Source organism: Pleurodeles waltl, chromosome 10 (genome assembly GCF_031143425.1).
Source record: "Pleurodeles waltl isolate 20211129_DDA chromosome 10, aPleWal1.hap1.20221129, whole genome shotgun sequence".
In the NCBI taxonomy this organism is placed as follows: domain Eukaryota; kingdom Metazoa; phylum Chordata; class Amphibia; order Caudata; family Salamandridae; genus Pleurodeles; species Pleurodeles waltl.
The window spans coordinates 1,062,612,189-1,062,633,178 of NC_090449.1; the positions used below are offsets into that span (position 1 = coordinate 1,062,612,189).

General features: G+C 43.8%; 1 protein-coding gene across 2 annotated transcripts in view; it reads right to left on the reverse strand.

Moving 5' to 3' along the window:
- The window catches only part of PLCL2 (phospholipase C like 2), a 354,897-nt gene that overhangs the window by 77,716 nt on the left and 256,191 nt on the right, over positions 1-20,990 (reverse strand). For both annotated transcript variants that reach the window (XM_069212080.1, XM_069212081.1), the window contains one exon: positions 17,506-17,581. In XM_069212080.1, the coding sequence (XP_069068181.1) occupies positions 17,506-17,581 (76 nt within the window). The remainder of the gene's footprint in view (positions 1-17,505; positions 17,582-20,990) is intronic.

Genomic DNA, 20,990 nt, shown 5'->3' on the forward strand with positions numbered 1-20,990 from the left:
ATATTGTCAATTGTCGTATGATCTGCTGTTGAATATTGTCAATTGTATGATCTGCTCTTGAATATTGTCAATTGTTGTGTGGTCTGCTGTTGAATATTGTCAATTGTTGTGTGGTCTGCTCTTGAATATTGTCAGTTGTTGTATGATCTGCTCTTGAATATTGTCAGTTGTTGTATGATCTGCTGTTGAATATTGTCAATTGTCTGATCTGCTCTTGAATATTGTCAGTGTAAACATGCTGGGATGTCCCTGACAATCCACTTAAAGAACAGATCTGTTATCGTATCTTGCACATTCCTTGGGAGACTGTTGATAAAATTCCAATAAAGAAATTTAAACAAAAAAAATCAGGGAAATCAACAATAAAATGAACCGGTGCACCAGACAATGAAAGCGGCCACAAACTGACCTGGCTGGCACTGCCAGAATGCCAGTCCGACCGAGGCAGTATATGTGAGCTGTGTGACCCTGCACACTTTTCTTGTGTCTTCATCCGGACACCAACACGCTCTAACGCTCCATCATCCACTCACGTGAATAAAGTTCCACTTCCCTCTTCCGTCGAAGCTGTGTCCCGCCTGCAGGTGAAGCGGCCGTATGTCGCGATAGCGGATGCGCACAGGCTGCTCATCCAGGACTTCAGTACGATTCCTGGAAGTAACGCGACAGATGCTGGCTTCCAAGATCTGTCCGCCCAGATGGACAGGAGCGCTTCTGGGCGCTCAAGGCCACATCCATCCTTTAACAGCTCTGGGCTTTAATTTTTGGTTTGCCTCTTAATTTGAGACCACTTTCAATAAGCAACTTTAAGTTTCTTCTCTTTTCTATCTGAAAGTTTCGTTTCCAAGACCATGAAATATGTCTTTTCTTGTTTTACCTATATTATGATTCAGGCTCCTGGTTTTCCGTTTTTACAGATTTTCACAGATAAGTACAGACAGAAAGCATCTATTTTCTTATCTGTATTTGTTTTAGGGAGGGGGATGGGGTTTAGGTTTTAGGGCGGGGTCGTTTTTGGGATTAGGGTGGGAAGATGATTTTAGGGCTCAGGGTAGGGGGATAGAGTTGGACAAATTGTGGGTTCAGGGCGAGGTAGGGGCATTTTTTAGAATTATTGGGGGGGGGGAGGGGAGTCACGCTAGGACCTTTACCATGCATAATTAATTTCCACTCGCTCCCCATTCGCGAACGAGCACAAACCAAACTACTCACCCACACAACATGCACAATTTAAACTCCTCAACCACACTTTCAAGGCACTACATAAAACTGGCCCAGCGTACCTCAACAATCGTATCTGCTTTCACAAACCTTCCAGGCACCTCCCCTTGCCTGGACTCCTATTTTCACAAATCCCACGCATACAGAAAACCAGATCTGGCGGTCACAACTTCTCCTAAATCACGCCTAAAGCATGGAACGACCTGCCTCTACGCACAAGAGCCTCCGCCTCACTTCTTGAATTCCACAAGATCTTGAAGACCTGGCTTTTCCAGTAGCCCCACTAAGCCCCATGGTGCCCCGAGACTCACAGCTGTTTAGCACTAAAATACCCTGTCGTTGATAGTGAACTCTACAAGTCTGGATAACGTAAGAAAACGTAGGAGAACATTACGCAAGATAACAAAATATAATGTAAGATACCATAACACTACCTAACCCTCAAAATTTGAGAGGCAACTTCCATATCTATATTGAAAGTATGGCTTACTCGGTTCAGTGCGCCTTGAAACGCTCTGTGTGCAGCCTGAAAGCTGCAGGTTCAACTCCTGGCAAGACATCCTCCTGAGGTTGGTAGAGTGAGCAAAATGATGAAATCCTTACCCATGAGTTGTACTCCTGTTATTATAACTAAATATAACCAAGTGTTATTAAGTTTATTATTAGTATTTTGGGCATTCAATGCAGTAATTTCTGTATTAGTTTTTTTTTTTTTTAACAGCCCTCACACTGGTTTTTGGCATTTTTTTGGAAGATAAGGTAACTGAAATTCAAGGTGGTAATGTGATTGCCAGACTCTCATCACCAGCTTACTTTATGAAACAGACTCTAAAACACAGTCCCAGTTGGTCAAAGTGGACAAATTAACCGCAGGATAAGGTTTGCTACAGAAGCAGCAGTCCAGGTCGGGGCTTGGTCCCATGAACTTGAACAGGCAACACTTGCAGGGCAGCTAAAGGGGAGTACCTTTAAAATCCTAATATTAGTGCCAATATCTGCCCTGAAGCAGGGGAGACAACCTCCGAAACAAACAGTGAGTAGGGTTAGAGGGGGTGGGTGGACTAGGGTTTGGGGCACTTTGTTAAACGTTTCTAAAGCATTCCAGCACAGTGACCCCCATAATGAGGATGGCGGTGAACATTGAACTGGTAGCAAATGTCTGCACACGTGACACCAGGGAAAAAGGCCTGTGTTGTCATCACAATCCCAAAACCCCCCAAAAAGACAGACCTACCCCGGGGCAGGCTGGCCGAAAGGATACCTCGAGGTGTGGTGGGAGGGCTGGACATGTCTTCCTCAATTCAAGCAGGCAGATGCTGGCCAAAAACAGGACCAGATGAACAAAAATGCTTTTGGTAAAAGGAATCCTAATTTGCATTACTTTTGCCCAGTGCATTTGTATTATGTAAACTGACCTATGTGGTAATAGGTCAGTTCACAGAATACCGAATTCTAGTGAGTTGCAAGTCAACCCACCTCATGAATATTAATGAGATAGGTCGCAAGTTGTAGCTCACTATGATTGGCTGCTATCACAAAGATGGTGGCCTGCTTGGATCCGCAGAGCCTGTGCTGCTCTGAAATATAGCAATCTTTTTGGTTTTTTTTAATGCCCTTCATTTTGTTTGAAGAAAACCTGGACCCCATGAGAAAAAAAGAAGCGTAGAAGTGTCAGTGGTTCCCTTCCTGTTTCCGAATGGGCTTCCAGCTCCTTTGGCTGTAAAATATTAATACTTTGGGACCAGATTTCGGTCACAAAATATTACTACAGACCATGTGGAATCGGTTTTTGGGAGGGATGCCCTAAACATGCCCTTGGAATCTATTTAACAATTCAGAAAACCTTTTCTGAATCCTTAAATGTGCTTAGTACCTTTGAAAAAGGGCCTCCCGAACCCTCTGATGTACAAGGGCCACACATTCACTATACTGGAACGCGAGATGGCTTGAACGTCCCTGGCCAGTGTGGGTGTGTGTGTGTGTGTGTTTTTCACTCGTTGCCCCCAGCTCATCATCAGCTTCCCAGGGGAGTCCGCTGTGAGGCTGAAGTAAACCCTTTTTGGGGGGGCGGTGTGGGGGGTTGTTTCCTTCGGCTGCACCCAGCACAGCACGTTACAGAAGCTTGTGATAACTCTCTAACAACGGCCTCCACAGCTCAGCAGGCTCTAGGAACAGGGTGGTACCAAAACACAGCGATAAGGGGCATGAGACGTCTGGCCAGGACAGCTTCCCTTGGGAAAGAAAAACATATCACAGCACACACCTCCCCAAAGCCTGCATCAGTGGGTCTGGCCACAGACAGCTTTAATATCTGCCAGACCATCGTTTAGCAGTTCTTTAAAATATACACACGTGGGGCCTTCGTTCTGCCTGGAGGAGTAGCCCCTCCCACCTGATGCTATTGGCTGTTTGAAGCATCAGTCGGCCTTCTCTAGAGCGCTTGCATTGCAATGCACGACGGACTGTTTTGCATCTGCAAATTGGTCTCAAACATCTCGTTCTGTCACATTCAGTTCTTCATCTAATATATGCAGTATGGCACCACCATCGAGACAACATGCCTCAAAGCCACAAACTCCCCTCCATCCAAACACCACCACCAGAGCCACCGCTGCAAAGACCACAGCTAATACCACAACCGCCACCATTAGACAAGGCCAATAGGTCTGCCTTTAACGCACTCCTGCATGGAAATCTATTTATGCATGCATGTGTTATCGTGGATTTTCACACAACCACACTGGCTTTGCCAATGCTTGTTGTTTCACTGTATTATTGGATGAAATCTATGTAGTGCTGACCGAACACTGAGGGCCAGTGGGAGCTTTACATTCTTGGTGCAGCAGGAGCACCTCAAACACAAGGGGCTGTACAAAGAGCAATGAATGCTGCCCAGTTAATTCCAGGTTAGAAGATGCAGGCTGTGATGGGTAGGACCGTTGTAAAGGTGCAGCCAGGACAGCTTTAGACAGTCCAGGTGGGAGGGGCAACGCAGGCTTGTGCCCAAGGAGCATCTTTGGCAAGCCCGGGTACTGCCCTCTCCCTCTTCTTTATACAATTTTGGAAAAGAAAACTAACAGAGAGGAGAGCTGTTCTAACACTATATATAATTTGGTTGGGGGGGGGGGGTGTTCTGCCATTGTGTTTAAAGTCTAAAGAAAGCACAGAACAAAAAGTAAAAAACCTACAACAGGCCTCAGCCAGTTTAATGAAGACCGAAGCCTTACAGCAAAGCACAGGTCCCATTCTGTGACCTTATGTTTTAGTGACAGATGGTATCACCTCTGTTGAGGGGTGGGGCATCTTCTGAATTAGCTGTGTGTGTTAAGTCAGAGAAGGGCGGTGATGTTAACATGGAACCGGGGCACTCGGCTTTCCTTACATCTAGATTAGATTTTGTTCCTGAAGAACCCTGTTTACCAGACTTGCTTCCAGAAAGCGTTCTCATCCTGTGCCAGGTAAATGTGATCTGCATAATTTGCAGCTGGGCTTTATGAAGATTGTGAAGCAGGAAATAATTTAACTCCTGAAAGAGAACCACATCCAAAGCAATGTCCTTTCCCATCCAACTAAAGGCCAGAGAAGGTAAATCTTGTGGCCGACTGTGGGCTCGGCTACAAAAAACCTGGGCTCCGATCCCAGCTTCCACACAAGCCAAAATGTGTTATCTGAGCAGTAAACAACTTCGCTTTACTTTCCCGGTGTTGACTGTTGTTCATCTAGCTGTAATTGTTATTTAGGTTTCTGTCTTTCTTCTAAAAAAGGATATGTCCTAGCACAAAACAGACTCCAGGAACTGAAACCTAGAGCCGTATTACAGAAAATTCACCCGCGTGAAAGAGGCGTGTGCTCCTGCCTTTTGCACCCCAGGGGCACCAGGGTATTACGGAAGAGGCCGCAGATGTGCGCCCTCTTCTGTATTAGTGAAAGCACTGGCGCACATGGAGCGGCGGCGCTATTCCGAGAAGGCGTTCCCTCATTTACATGAGGCCAAATAAGGGAATGGCTTTTCCCATGCACCTGTACCGTATTACCAACATGGGCACAGAGGCAAACATCGCCTTAGGAGACGCACTGACAATATGCCACAAAAGGTGGAGCACTCCGTGCTTTAAATGGGCCGGTACTGTCCGTTTCGGAGTACCAGCACCTTTTTATTTTGCGAGGGAGAGTACCTGGACTTCTCAAGAAAAACGTAATACTTTTAATCGGAGAGTACCGGCACTTCTCAGAAACAAACAGGTACTCTGGTACATAGTACCGGCACTTCTCGGAAACAAACAGGTACTCTGGTACATAGTACCGGCACTTCTCGGAAACAAACAGGTACTCTGGTACATAGTACCGGCACTTCTCGGAAACAAACAGGTACTCTGGTACATAGTACCGGCACTTCTCAGAAACAAGCAGGCACTCTGGTACATAGTACCGGCACTTCTCGGAAACAAGCAGGCACTCTGGTACATAGTACCGGCACTTCTCGGAAACAAACAGGTACTCTGGTACATAGTACCGGCACTTCTCGGAAACAAACAGGTACTCTGGTACATAGTACCGGCACTTCTCGGAAACAAACAGGTACTCTGGCACATAGTACCGGCACTTCTCGGAAACAAGCAGGTACTCTGGCACATAGTACCGGCACTTCTCGGAAACAAACAGGTACTCTGGTACATAGTACCGGCACTTCTCAGAAACAAACAGGTACTCTGGTACATAGTACCGGCACTTCTAGTTTTCCATTTCAAGCACTGGATGCACGGTCAGTGTGACCCCGAAGGCAGCCCTCTCGAGATGTGAAAGGGGGCCCCATGGACTCCCCAGACATGACCCTGCCGGTCGGTGCAGTGACCGACCAGCACTGCCCTGCAGGGGGATCTGTGTCCCCACTTTAAAGTGCAGGTGGGTGCTGCATGCACAGTGAAAGACAGAGCAGCTTTGAAAGAACCTCTCCGTATTTAAAAAAGTGTGTCGCCTTAGGGCAGCGCCAGTTCGCGGCTGCACTGAGGGCAGCGCATTTATCATATTAGGGTACGCTGTCCCTGTTTGCGCGCGGTGCACCTGTTTAAAGGTGCGCCGTATCACAACAAGGACAATGTGCCCTATCGGTAATACAGGCCCAGGTAAGTGAGCAAATCTAAACAGACATCACAGGAGATCACGAGTGTGGTCACAACAAACACCAAAGTAACACCAAGGCCAGGGTGGCGGGATTTCAAGTGTGTTCACACCAGACCAATTGTTCAAAAATAAATTATATCTAAACTAGAAAAATGGGATTCATTCCAGAAAAGCAGTTTTAAAGGGAGTGGAAGTCCTTCCCTCTCACTTTTAATTTTTTCACAAATACAGTGTGCTCAATGATGCACTTTCAAGCATTACTCACACGCTCTCTGTCGAAGCAGGATAACTTAGCAACAAATGCCAAGGGAGGCTTGAACAAAAAAAGTTTGCAACGAGGGTAGAAAAATGCTGCATTTTAAAACACAATTTAGTGCACTTTTTATCAGCTCAGAAACATTTATAGGACCCCCGAAAACTATTTTCACCATCTGAGAAGAGTCAAGCTTCTCAGCCATCGCAATAAAGAGTGCGAGCATACCACAATGCCCATCCGCACGGTCATGGCGCACTGGTGCCTTTTCATGAACACAGAGGTTGAATCTTTGTGATTGGCTGAACTGGTGTGGTGGGCGGGACAAGGAGGCCGGCCTGGGATGGCTATCTGTACGTGCTGACATGATTGGATGAGAGCTAGGGAAGGGTTTAAGGCTGAGAACAGGGCAGTCACTTTCACACAGAACATAGGTACCACGTGCCATAGGCTGCGACTTAAACACTTTAGAGGGGCACTGGAAGTGCTTAATTTGTAAAAATGTAAGTGCCACAGCCCTTCTCAGGCGGCCACTGCAGCTTGTACCATCCACTGCCCCACCAGCTCTGCCAATGACTGTACCAACACAAGTCTGACAATTCAGTCTATTGCAGCCCTCCGAAAGCATGGTGCTGGTGCCAACTCTGGAAACCACCAGCTCAAATGAAACTATGGTGAAGAGTATCCAACTTGGATCCAGGAGACCTTGCTCCAGGCCATGTTTTTAGAATAACCTCTTCTGATGTAGGTGAGTTCTATTTACAGTCACTGCATGCAAATGATTCTAACATGGATGTCCCGAAAATCCCTCCTGGACTTACAGTGGACTCTCGATGTGCGCATAAAGAGGAACCGTCTTACAAGGGCATTCTTTCCTTTCATATCGGTATAAAGAAAAGCTAATATTGACTTTGAATTACTGTCAGCTGAAGACATAGTTCAAACGCACAATGGTCACTAAAAATTAAAAAAAGAATAATGATAGGAAAGAAAAAAAAAGCATTGGCAAACTACAGTGCTGGCCTATCGGCCCTGGAACAGAAGTGAAATTCTTTTAGGGAGATGTGGACATGTGATCAAGAAAAATGCTGTGACGACACTTTCAAAATGTACCTAGGACCCACGTACACCATGTGGCAATCAAAGAAATGGTGAAAAAGTACACACCTCTGAAGTTTTTGTTTTTTTAGAGGGGTTCCTGGTTTATGTAGAATTCTGATATGTACAGATTGGTTAAAGACATACAGGATATTGATGGTACAGGACCTTATTCGGGCAGCATTGATGGAGGGGACCTAAATCAAGCAGTATCGATGGAGCTGGACATAATTTGAGTATTATCAGTGGAGCGAGACATCATTATCAGTAGAACATGCCCTCAGCGGGGCAGGTAGCAAATGAACAGGATCTCATTTGGCCTCATTCGGGCAGTATCACATGTGCGGGGCCTCATACGGGCAGTGGAGATGGAGCTGGACATCATTTCAGTATTATCAGTGGAGCGAGACATCATTATCAGTAGAACACACCCTCAGCGGGGCAGGTAGCATATGAAGAGAGTCTCATCTGGCATCATTCGGGCAGTACCACATGTGCGGGCCTCATACGGGCAGTGCAGATGGAGCTGGACATCATTTGAGTATTATCATTGGAGTGCGACATCATTCGGGCAGTTATCAGTAGAACACGCCCTCAGCGGAACAGGTAGCATAAGAAGAGGGTCTCATTTGGCCTCATTCGGGCAGTATCATGTGCAGGGGCCTCATACGGGCAGTGCAGATGGAGCTGGACATCATTTGAGTATTATCAGTGGAGCGCGACATCATTCGGGCAGTTATCAGTAGAACACGCCCTCAGCGTGGCAGGTAGCATCTGAAGGGGGTCTCATTTGGCCTCATTCGGGCAGTATCACGTGCAGGGGCCTCATACGGGCAGTGCAGATGGAGCTGGACCTCCTTTGAGAAGCACGCACACAGCACTGGAGCGCCACTGTACTGCAGCGTGCACAGACAGTACATCTGCCCACAATTGACCTACAGGTATCTGCACAAAAGGTGATCCTCATGCATGCACGCCATGTGCTAAAACCCAAGGCACGGCACACGTATGTATGGTCCTGCAGCATTTGGCCACTATCAATGCACTCCCAAGCACAGATATTAAACGGAAAAAAACATAGGTTTAACCTTTGTTATAGTTAGAAAAACCTTATTTCTTCTTTCTATACAAACCAAACAAACTACACTAATATTAGGAATGCTAAAGTTATAGTTATACCTTAAATTTATAATTTATGCACCTCCTTTTAATTACTTTACCTTTATTTATTCTTTCTTTGCAAACAAAACTTAAACTACACAAAATGTAGAAATTCTACAGTTATATTTATACCTTTCATATATAAGTTATGCAACACCTTCAAATTATTACAACTTGTGCAACTCGAGGCATACTGTATTCAACTCGGTGGCCCCAATACATTAACTATGACTCGTCACTGTACTATGTATTCTGTTCTCACAATTGGTGTGATTTGTGATGTCATAAGTGTTGTTGTAAATGCTATGATTGTAGATGTTATAACTGATGGAATATGAAAAGATGTAAGCAGTGCATGAAGAACATCTCTGCATCATTTGGATCATGCGACAACATATGGCTCACCAACGCGCTGAAAACAGATGTCTGGGCATCATTCATATGCACATCACTCTTGAGAAAACATTCCACTCTACCCCACCACACAGATTTATATCTGCATCATCCCTTGGGCAACTCTTTAAAGACATTTTCCCAATACCTGCTTTAATATAAAGTGATTATAATAAAGTTATTTTCATTCACACATGAAAAATCTGTGTTGAAAGAATTATCAGATCAATCTAAAGAATACCATACAGCGATGGAACTTGAGTGATTAGTAAACGGCACTGTGTCTTTATGACAGGCTAAGGCATCCAAACCGCATGCACTTCCTAAAAACGAATCCCCCAAAAACCAGCATTTAAAACTTTGTTGTGTGTAGAGTAGTTACATCAGTGAAGGAACACTGGTTCTGTTTGAACAGAAGTATTCTTGATGCCACATCACCAAAACATAATGGGGACACCAAGGACAACGTAACCATCCACAAAAGGACCTGAAAATGGCTTTATAGGCACCGCATCCAAACAACGGCCAACCATGAAAAACACATGAAAGATCATAGCTGAAGGGGGTTTAATCCAAAGTCCACTCTCTCTTTGTATGACCTTATTGTACTTCTTCCAAGAACTGTTGACATAAGGTGTTCCTGACAACTACAGCTGTTTATAGCCTGACCTAAAAAGCACTGCAGGGTTCCGGCAAGGCGCAGTGATACGTTACTCTTATGGAAAGCGAATAGAATCCCATGTCAGAGGTTTAAATTAACCACGAGATTACACAGCCAAGTTAATTGTTGTATCTCCCCTCTGATTGAAGTTCATAAACCCTTGAGTGCCCGCTCACCCAACCTCTCCAGGCCCTTTTGTGGTTGGGGACTCTGCCGTCATTCGATCTTTAACTATTTTCAAGGACAAAGGGACTTGAACCATCAAGGCTGGTTCTGTGTCTCCATGATATATTCCAGCTCTTATTTTAACTTTAGAGACCTGCTTGGAAATAAGAATTAAACTTTAAGTTTAGCTACATGTTAAGCAAAAAAGGACATCCCATAAGCATGTGATGTGACCACACTCACAGGAAGCGTTTTGAATAATGTGAGTTTAAACGCTTGTATCATCTCCCAATGCTTTGAGTTGAGCATTCAAACAAATTACAATAAGTTCAACAGAAACTAAACAAAGTGATATTTAAAAAACAAACTCATAACTACTGACAACAGCAGTATGGTTTCCAGCACAAAGTTAGCATTTATACACTTACAAAGACAATAGACATTGAAAACAGACTTTCTACTGCGCACTTCAGTAAAGACCCAGCCAGTATTTAAACCGATTACAATTACTGAGCGTGTAAAATTCTTGGCAGGACAGGCAGGGCCAATTTGTGGAGTAATTTTGAATACTTGAGGATTACTTAGATTATGTGGTAAACTGAAGATCAAAAGGATGGTGAAACCCTCAATGACAGAGTAGACGCAATCACTGAAAAGGTACAGACTTACTACAAATTAGTCCTATTAAACATACTTTTGGGAAGTCAGAGAACTACAACAGATGTGCAAAGAAAGGTCAATAGACAGAATGACTAAGACTGACTAAAAATGAAATGCTGCGGAAATGTGTGGTCGATTCTTGCAACAGAATATTATTAACATAATTGCCTGTGGCCAAATATGTGTGATTATTGGCTGTGACGGATTAATTCATTTATAAAATATGTTATTACATATTGCCAGTTTAGGTCAACTTTGAAGGTTTGCCTTAAGGTGTGCGTTATACGAAGGCGAAATGTACACAAACGTGGTCGATTAAGGGAGGGGGGTATAGTTCTGTCGCTGGCCAACAAAGCTAAATAAAACAGAGTATTCCGAAGTAACTAAAAATGCATGTAATACCATGCAAAACATGAAACACAAATGCAGTTAGGCTCCGTTTCCAGATATTAAAAAACATCTGTGTTGTCCATTACCAATTTTTTTTATATCAGAAGCATATCAAGTTTATATCTAGAAGTTGCAAGGTCTAGTCCTGGACAGGAGCTTTCCAAAGTAGAGAAACAAACCACAGTTCTCTTCACTTAGTCCTCTGCCCTTAGAACGTACCAACAATAGGTGCACTAGAGCAGTGGTTCTTTATCATTACTGGAACCCGGGCACCCCCACTGAATCATTATTGGAATCTGGGGAACCCCCACGGGGTCACTACTGGAAGCCGGGGACCCCGGCCTAAGCATTTTCAATGATTTGGAACGCAGAACAATACATAAAAATACAGGAACAAGCACTCATCAAACACTTACACAAATGATAACACATTTTATTTCATTTGAGAAAAAAAACAAAAACATTTTAATAGGAAGGTTGGAGCTTTTCTAAATTCAACTGAAGCCACATATCGTCCATTCTATATTTTGTTTGATGCTCCTGCGCGGCTCCCCCAAATCAATCGGAGGATACTAATTACATTTTTAGCCTCCAATTTAAAATTCTGACATTTACAGTGTGTTTTAAAATGTAATTGTACAATTAGCCACTTTATTTATATACACTTTATTAATCTGTTAATAATATAAAATTTTCTAAACAGTTGCGGAACCCCTGAGAAGGCTTTGCGGACCCCCACGGCTCCCCAGACCTCAGGTTGGGAACCATTGTACTAGAGTGTATAAGGACCTCAGCTTTGTTCTTTGACCTAATGTGACATCATTCAATGTATGGCCCCTAAAACAAAGGAATAACGTTCTAAGATGGAACGAAGAATGGGTCGCAGTCTTGTGTGTGCACACCAAGACATTCTCCCCTAGATTTAAACATATCCAAGATGGCCGCTGATGCTTCAAGTATAATACATTTGAGGTGTGCATCACGAACACCTCGACTACATATTCCAAAACACAGAAAGGTCCTATAAAAAGAAAGAGAAATAAGACTCAGAATAGAAATAATGTTACAAAAACTTCAACCTTCGACTGCAATCCATGCTAAAACCACAAATAATGTAAAAAAAAAAAAAAAAAGAGTTCCCGCTTTAGTAAATAGAACTGCAACGAGATGTCCATGTCAGTGTTCTAATACACGTGCCACTGCACACACACAAAATCAAAAAGCGGAAATGTAGTCGCCTACATGGAGCATCACAATGCATTCTAGACCAAAAATACTGCAACATTCTGCAGATAATTACAAAGCACATCAATGACAAAAGTATTGTGGCCCAGATTCTGGAAATGTAACTGCTGCAAAAATAAATTACCATTTTCAAGAAAGATTTCTGGAAATCCTATTCTGGTGCACGACATTTCTGGAGAATGGGTCTTGTAAGTAAAAAAATTAAATAATGAAAAAAAAAAAAAGGGAGAGTGACAAAAAATAGACTAAGATAGACTGTAAACTACTAAAATAACAAAGGGAAAAAAGTAAATCCCACTGGAAAAACAAATCGATTTCACCGTGTTGTAGTAGGGTGCATTTCATGGTTATTGCAACCAGCGCAGGTGGACAGGTGAGGAAGAAACTGAAGTTGGGAGCACTGATGAAGTATCGAGGCGAGGTGAACTGGGCGAGGTGAGAGAAGAGGGAGCCTCAAGAAAATGGACCCCCAAATCAAAAACCCAATGTACAAAGAAGAGGTTGTTGGGCGGGGGAGACCTTGCAAGTGAGGAGAGAGGTGAAGATAGAGGAAAAGCAGGAGTGGGAAAGCGACGTGCAGAAGAGGCGCGAGTAAAAAGAATAAAATGGTGCAGATATCAGTCTCCACCATCAAAGTAAGTTTTTTTCAGAACTGCCAAAAATATAAGTATTTTTCTAGAGAAGATGCAGCTGTCATTTCAGAGCTGAGCTCGCAACATGAATCGGGATTCACATGAGGTGGGTCGGTGAGACTCCGCTCATGAGAAGTAGCCTTCATGAATCTGGCTTACGCCGTGAAAGCGTACGCCTGTTTCATACAGGTACTACATTGTTACCTGAAGTCTCAAAATCTTTTACAGCATCACTGCTTTTCTTTCTGAAGCCAGATACTCCTGAAATTCCAGTTACAGACCTGTTAGAGAATATATTAACTACTGAAACATTAGGAGATACCAAACTCTCATCAAAGTCTTCAAATGAGAGAGAAACCAACAACCCAAACTTCATACTTTTCATAGGTCTTCCTCAAATAAGTACACTTATAACAAAATGTACACAGGCAGTTCAAAGCTCAACACATTGGGGGCAGTGGTTACTCTAGGCGAGAATCAACCAACTAGCAGGCATTACAGACCTCAGCAAGAATTAAATCTGGGATGGGCCCAATGGTGAGTCTTTAACTATCAAAAGAAAGACTTACGTGGAATTTGAAAGAGGCTTACTCCAATCTTGTTTAAAAAAAATAGTGTTTGCTGAGAAAGGCGTTTGAGAAACAATTAACATATCTCGCCCAAAAAAAATACAAAGAAAGAACATCTGAAGACATAAGCAGATGTATACCATATGGTACTGCTTCTGTTTACAAACGGAGACAAAACACTGAAGGGGCAAACATTTAAACAATCACAGCACATACCTAAAATAAACTTTCATCACACAACCAACACATCAGCCTTACTTTTTTTTAAGAGAACATACACCTCTTAGCAAATAACATTCACAGAACAAGACAATGTAACCGCAGCATTCCCCAGTGATCCAGGCACATACTGACAATACATGGTACAACATTACTCAAACAGAACATCAAGTGTACTGTTGCAGTACCTTTCCTTTACTTTTATCAACTAACCGGTGCTTGGAAAATAAATTGTTAGTATTTTAAGTTTGCACGGTAAGAAACCCTTTTTCAAAAGATTGTTTACTGGATTTTCAGAAAAAAAGACATAAAAAGAAAAATAAACAAGACAATTACCCACTAAAACACGATTTGTACCGGACACAACGCACCATCCCGCCTTCAGCATCATGGACCACAACAATAGAAACACAAGGAGACAACCATTTAGTGAGCCTATAATCCAACATGTGATCAATGAATACATGTATCTTGTATTGCACAGAACATTTGTCAATATTAAAAGAAGGCCATGTATGGGAGCCTATGTTTCAATCATCGTCTTCATCAGAAGATACCTCCAAGGTAGTCAGAGCTATCTCCAAGCAATAACAGAAATTTCCTTCCCCTTCTGAATTAGTGCTTCCTGAGTCTGCACTCAGCAGTGATCCATTTACCCAAATATAGCTCCCACAACTTCAGCGTAGGCACTACTGTTTACACCAGTACAGAAGATCTCTTCTCTTTCTCAATGTCAAATCCATTTCTGTTATTTTTGTCAAATATTTTTCCTCTTTCTTATGTGGCACCATCCCAGTAAATATAGTTTTGGGGTTGGGGAGAGGAACCTTTTAACCACTTAGGACGACCGCCGCACCACCGTTCGCCAGCACTACTGTATTCTGCAGGTCTACCACATAATGTACAAGCTGGGACTCCTTTCACATTTGGGGCGCAAAACACTGAGGTCTGCAAGAATTCTGTGATCAGTGGGGGGAGGAGGTCATGTATGTCCTCCATATACATTCATAGCTGGTGGGATCAGCTATACCATTTCTATTTACCAATTACCGGTTAATATAAATTGTAAACCATATTTTCCCATATTATTATAAGAATTTTTATAATGCACAGGAAGTAACTACTCAATGTGTTATGCACCCCTCAGCATCCCAACTTCTAATTAAGAAAACACAATCTAGAAGAGTAATAGACCTAGAGAATTCAGAAGATATGAGGTGTCATTTCAGAGACTGGATACACTTTGGTAATATCATCATAGTGTGTTTAATAATTAATATTTCATCACTGAGAACCAGTGCCCTATTTCCAGAAGACGCCGGTGCATGACTGCACTGTGAGCGGCCACAGAAAAAAAACATACTTTGGACTGGTCACATTTTTTATCCTGTATGACAAAGCTGCATGAAATCACCATAAAGCAAAAGGGACCACCGGTGTTCGCTCCTTGGAAGTTTAAAGTCAAAGGATCCTGGGAATGTTCCTTCAAATTTACTACTCACTCTTCCCAATCTTTTTACTTCATTTTTTAAAGTCTATTTTTATGTGCTTCTTTTTATATGTACTTCTTTTTAATGCCTTCAAACGTGACCCTCCCCTCCATAGACCCTTTTTTCCCTTCTTATTTTCATTTATTGTTTTTAATTTTCTCTATGGCAAGAGTTATCCCTCATACACTAGCCTTCCCTTTTAGGTCTCACCTACCAGACAGTGAAAGCTGACTGCTGGCAAAAATACCTATTTTCCGCTTATTATAGTCTTATAGCCCACCTATTGCTTACCATTGGTTGTCCTTAGAGTTACTCTTATTTACTTGCTTCTTAATCGTCAGATTCAGTCAGCTTTACTTCCTCTTCTTCTGTGTTTTTCTCTTACTTGGAGCATGGATGCATTAGACATGTCCTTGCACTGATCACTTTTGAAGCACTATTATTTATTGTTTAAGCACTCCTTGAGAGTGTATGTGTTTTCCAGCTGTCTTCCTTGTATATCGTTCGTCCCCACTTCGCTATGCTCTGTGTTGCTTTCTCGCATCTGACCTGCTCCCCTCTGTGATGTGCTGGCACTTGTGTGCTTCTTCCTTTGTGTTGCTTTCTCGCCGCAATATTTTCACCATACTTTGCCCTAACAGCTCCACAGTCCTGTCTAGCCTGTATGCTTCTCTTTCCTTCCCACATGCCAGATTCTTCTCTCCCACCCCAACGGTGAGACCTACTGGCTTGGTCAATGCTTGTTTTCCTTTATCCCCCATCCTCCTCTGTCTCTTTTGGGTTGTTTTGTACTATTTTTCTTTTCTCCCTTTTATTTCTTACCGGGGACTCCTAACACCTCTTTTTCCACTTTTCTTTTTCTCTATTATTTTCCGTTTATCATCCCCTTCCTTCCTCACTTTTCTTTATTTTCAAATGTTTTATTCTTGAACATTTACATTTATTTTGGGAAAACTAACAATTTTGAAATTTAAGAGACCAAGAGGCCGGCTGTATAGGAACAAAATCTTTCAGGCAGTTACTTAAGTATAATATTCTAAAACCCGAAACATGTAAGGCTTTTTACTAAGATCAATTACTAATCAAACCAATAAAAACCTTGAAAATTCCTTAGAAAGCTTCAACTGAAGGAGTGTTCTGTTTACAACTCAATGCCTAAAAAATGTCACTAGTTATGGTTATTTTTGCAACCAACAACCCTCTTTCAATGTTCTGCACATGACCTAACATCACATCACGGACAGGGTTCATTCATTCAAGGGGATGCAAAATAGTGTTGGATTGCCGCTAGAAAGTTAGTGGTGCACGAACAGGTCCACGCCGCTGCAAGACCTGAGAGATGAAAGCCAAGTTTAAGCAGATGTTGACACACAAAGGGCTTCTTAGGGAGAGCGCGGGGCTGGGTCTCAATCTTAGCCATTGGCAAGTCTTCAAAGACGCCTTGGAGGGGGAATCATAGTTTATTCAAGACACATTTTCTATAGGGTCTCTCCCTATAAGTATAATGAGTTGCATCTGGGATAGAAGTAAGGTATTCCTCAATTAGGTCCACAAGAGAAATGTTTTAATATGTTCAAGTTCAGTAGAAAGTGAGCACCTCATCAAATCACTGACTCATCTCTGCCACCAGGACAATGAATTCAAGCACCACCAACATCCTGGATGGCGTTTTGTCCAACACCTGTTAGCACAACTGGACGTTGAACCTACTATTATCGCCTGGTGGTCTAGGCAGCCACGTTCTGTCTACTGAAGGTCCTGAGATCCTACGTTGGGCATTAACAAATGATTGTGTTGGTCATAAACAAATGCTAAAACTACTCTAGGAACCTGGAGGTGCAAGGGTCCTAATACCACCACATAACCCATCTGCGTTGACCTCAAACATCCCTTGATAAAGACAAAAGAACAGGCCAGAGCTTCATTGCTAGGAATGCTAAAGCTCCTGGGACACAAAGTCGCCCAACAACTACAAGCACAAGTGGCTTGACCGATGAGGGACACCTCGCTGTCTGGGTGTATATATCCCAACAGAGCATCCCTCCGTGTTGACCTTGTATCTTCTACCAAGGGCCCCGGGACTGCTTTGTTACTGGGGCGCCTGGTTATATTGATCGTTACTGAGTTTGGAAGGCCAGACAAGGACTTACAGAGACAACTTGGATGGCATTTTCCCTGATTGACCAGTGACTGTCAATTATTCCACAGCCCTCGATATACAACTCACCCGCTTTCTGGCACAGTGCTATCTTCTCGTAGATGGCATCGGCGCTCTCTATCAAGGCTTTGCTGCTTTGAATGATCTGCGAAGGAAGCACACAAGTGAAGTTAGGACCATTTATCAAATGTGCTAAGCAGTTGCGAAAAACAAAGTCATGCATCAACATAATTTGTATTCTCGCTCGCCATACATCACCGACTGCCTCAGGAAAGCACCGCGGGTAGCTTTTTCTGTGTAATATTGGTTTTATTTAAATCAATGGAACATGTTTTATGATTGTTGCCTACAAGGGTTTGGGATAACTAATGAGTGGCCGAGATTCATCAGAGAGAAAGAATTGTATTCTTTTCAACGTATTTTTTTACCTCATATTCTTACCGCTTGGAGACGCAGCAGGACTGGATCTAAATAAAGGCGCACATAATACGGGCAGGGGGGATCGGCTGGAATTTAAGTGCATTCTATGTTGGAAAACTGAGAAACCGAGACCCAAAGTAAGATAAAGAGAGTCACCAGGACACAGGGTAGCTTCCAAACTAGATCTCCTATGAGATATACTAGAAAAGAGTAAAATAGAAGGAAAAAAATAATTAAACAAGTAGCCCAATGGCTGGAAATTAACACTTATGGGGACATTAGAACAGTGTGTTCACTCAATGGATATCAGTGTCCCAGTTTAAATGTTCCACTCCAAGATGGCAGCCATGCAGGCCTGCAGTCTGAAAGGTGACCTCAACTAATCGCCACCACTCCTCCTGGCAAAAATAGTTAAGGCGTCCAACGTCTCCATCCTCACGCCAAAAGACTGAGGTACAGACACATCACTCACAAACGAGACTGGTTTGTACATTTTGTCTCCAAATTTGACCCGCTGGATATTCCCACGACCCCCTGCATTAACGGTTCCATGAAAAGTATAAACATAATTAGACACAGCGCACACAACCACCCCACATCCATGCTACATGTGCTGAAGAACATACCCATGCATTCAGCTTTAACAAGTCACCGATAGAACCAACTAGCACTTGTATAATTTAAAAAAAGCCCTTTACGTAATCTTGAAGCATGTTGGATGCAAAGATTCAGTGAACCCGATCAAAAGCTTTTTCTGCATCTTTAGGCTCCGACGGTGGTGGGGTATGTCTTGCTTTTGCTGGCCCTCTAAAGCATATTACCAACCTGGCATCAGAAGGTTGTAATCCTGAAACAACCACGTGGGACTGGGTCGTTTCATGCAACCTGTGTGCTGATATTAATTAGAGCAATCAACCTTGAAAGAGATGTTAAGGGCTCCTGAACTTTAACTGTTGCCAACCCAATGGTATGGAATGTGGAAGGATGAATGTCTGAGGGCAGGCGCTATGATTAAAACACAAGCTCTTAAGGGGACACACAGAATTGATAGTTGCCCCGTACAGAGCTAGTTTTCAGGCGCATAAGAAAGTTATGTTGGAGGAGTGGGTGGTTGCACCTCATTGGAGACCCTTCTAGTAGGATCTGGTCATTAGATGCAGATGAGAATGAATCGCTTCTCTGAGTCGATCGGTCACCTGTCCGCATAGGCGAGTGATGGACAACCAGTTATTGCACCAGACCCCTGATGTCACTTAGATATCACCCAACATTCAAACCGCGGCTGTCGCGCTGCTCAGGGTACCTTCTTGTCTACAGGCTGCATACCTTGCACATTCCACTTAAGTTAAACTCCAGGGGCCACATAACACAAAGTGCTCTCGGGGGGCAGCGGCATGTGCACCCGCTGTGCGTGCCGCCGGGCACTTTGGTATTACAGAAAGGGCTGCAGATGCTTGGGCGGCCCCGTCAGTAATACTGCTAGCGAGGGCGCCCATATAGCACCAGCGCTATCACCAGAGGGTGCTCCCTCATTTGCAAGGGGGTGTAGCCCCATGCAAATGAGGGAACCCCTTTACCTCTGCGCCTGCGCCGTATTATAGACGCAGGTGCAGAAGCACAGAAGATGTGAGGTGGCGCACTGTCAGTGCGCCCCCTGATGGCAACCCTCTGGAGATGGGAAAGGGGGTCATATGACCCCCAGCACCCCCTTGCAGGCGGGTGTAGTCACTCACTGCACCTGCCTACAAGGGGATCTCTAATCCCCCTCAAAAGTGCATGCGGGCTACCTCCTGCGCAGTGAATCATGGTGCGGCTGTTTGAAAGCCGCTCCATTTTTCACTTGAATGCGCAGCATGAGTTCATGGCTGCCGTGGGGCAGTGCGTTCACTGTAAAAGGGCACACGTTCTCTGTTTGCGCACGGCACACCCGTTTTAAGGTGCAACCTATGCGTAATAGAGCCCCAGGTGGTCTGCAGGCAGCAGATCTCTGTCACATCTCAACAGCAATAGGGAACTGTGCAAGCATCCCAGGCCAATGATCTCAAGGCCCACCTCTTCCACTCAATCCTGAGCGAGGAAGAGAACGAACTCAAAGTGACTGGTTACCCCTTTGAGAAATAAAAACTAGGACACTACAGAGTCCCATAACACAGCCAGCCTGTCCCGCTTCACTTTCCGCCACCTCCCACCCATCTCATGGTACAAGCACTGTACGGATGCTGGAATAATAGTTGTTAATGCCCTGGATTTCATACTGAGACTGTTTTCAGAGACTTTGGTTGTATAACTGGAGTATAAATTGTAAATTAATAAAGACATAACACTAACCCATCTTCTTAGCCACAAACCTTCTCACATTTTCAAAGTCAGTGAACTGGACGTACCACAGGGCATTGCACCAAAACCTGGTCGCCAACATTGGCACTGCCTTCTACTGGTAAAATCTGTGATTTTTACAATTCCTGGGCCGCCACCACAAAGTACACGCCGGAAGACTATTGATGGGACCCAAAGGTGATAAACAGAATGCTTTGAAAAGTCACTAGCAAGTGCTCAGTGACACATTCCAGTCCACTGTTTTTTTGCTCACTCTGGCACTCCAGAGAGAGATCAGCTATGAGCAAATCAGACCTGGACAGTTTCTGAGAGGACAGTTCATAGGCCAAGCCAGATCCCCTCTAGGTAGGAACACAAGCAAACCCTGACAGATGTTTCCCTCACTGAGGTGAATCATGAGCCCTCCTTGGGCACAGCAGGCTTGTGACCTTGGTATGGATGGCTCCCCAGTTTAACCTGAATCCCCGGACAGCATCAACACCACGTCCTTTAATAATAGTCCTGTAGGCATGCCCACTGGCCACAAATGCAACCCTTAGCACAAGAGAGCTAATGGCCAACAAGATCTGATCGGCCTCACCCAGGCCCAGATCAGAGAGATGTCAGCTGCACCCAGCAGGCTGTCAGTTCTTAAACATTGCAGGCGTGTTAGGAGAGGAGAGGCAGCAGGCAATGACTCCCCTGAGATCATGTGCTTAGAAACACCCAACACACGTCGGCTCACTGGCTCGTGGTATTCTGACCTCTATAGGAGAACCCACCCCACAATCCTGCACAGACCCTCAATGTTTACCTTA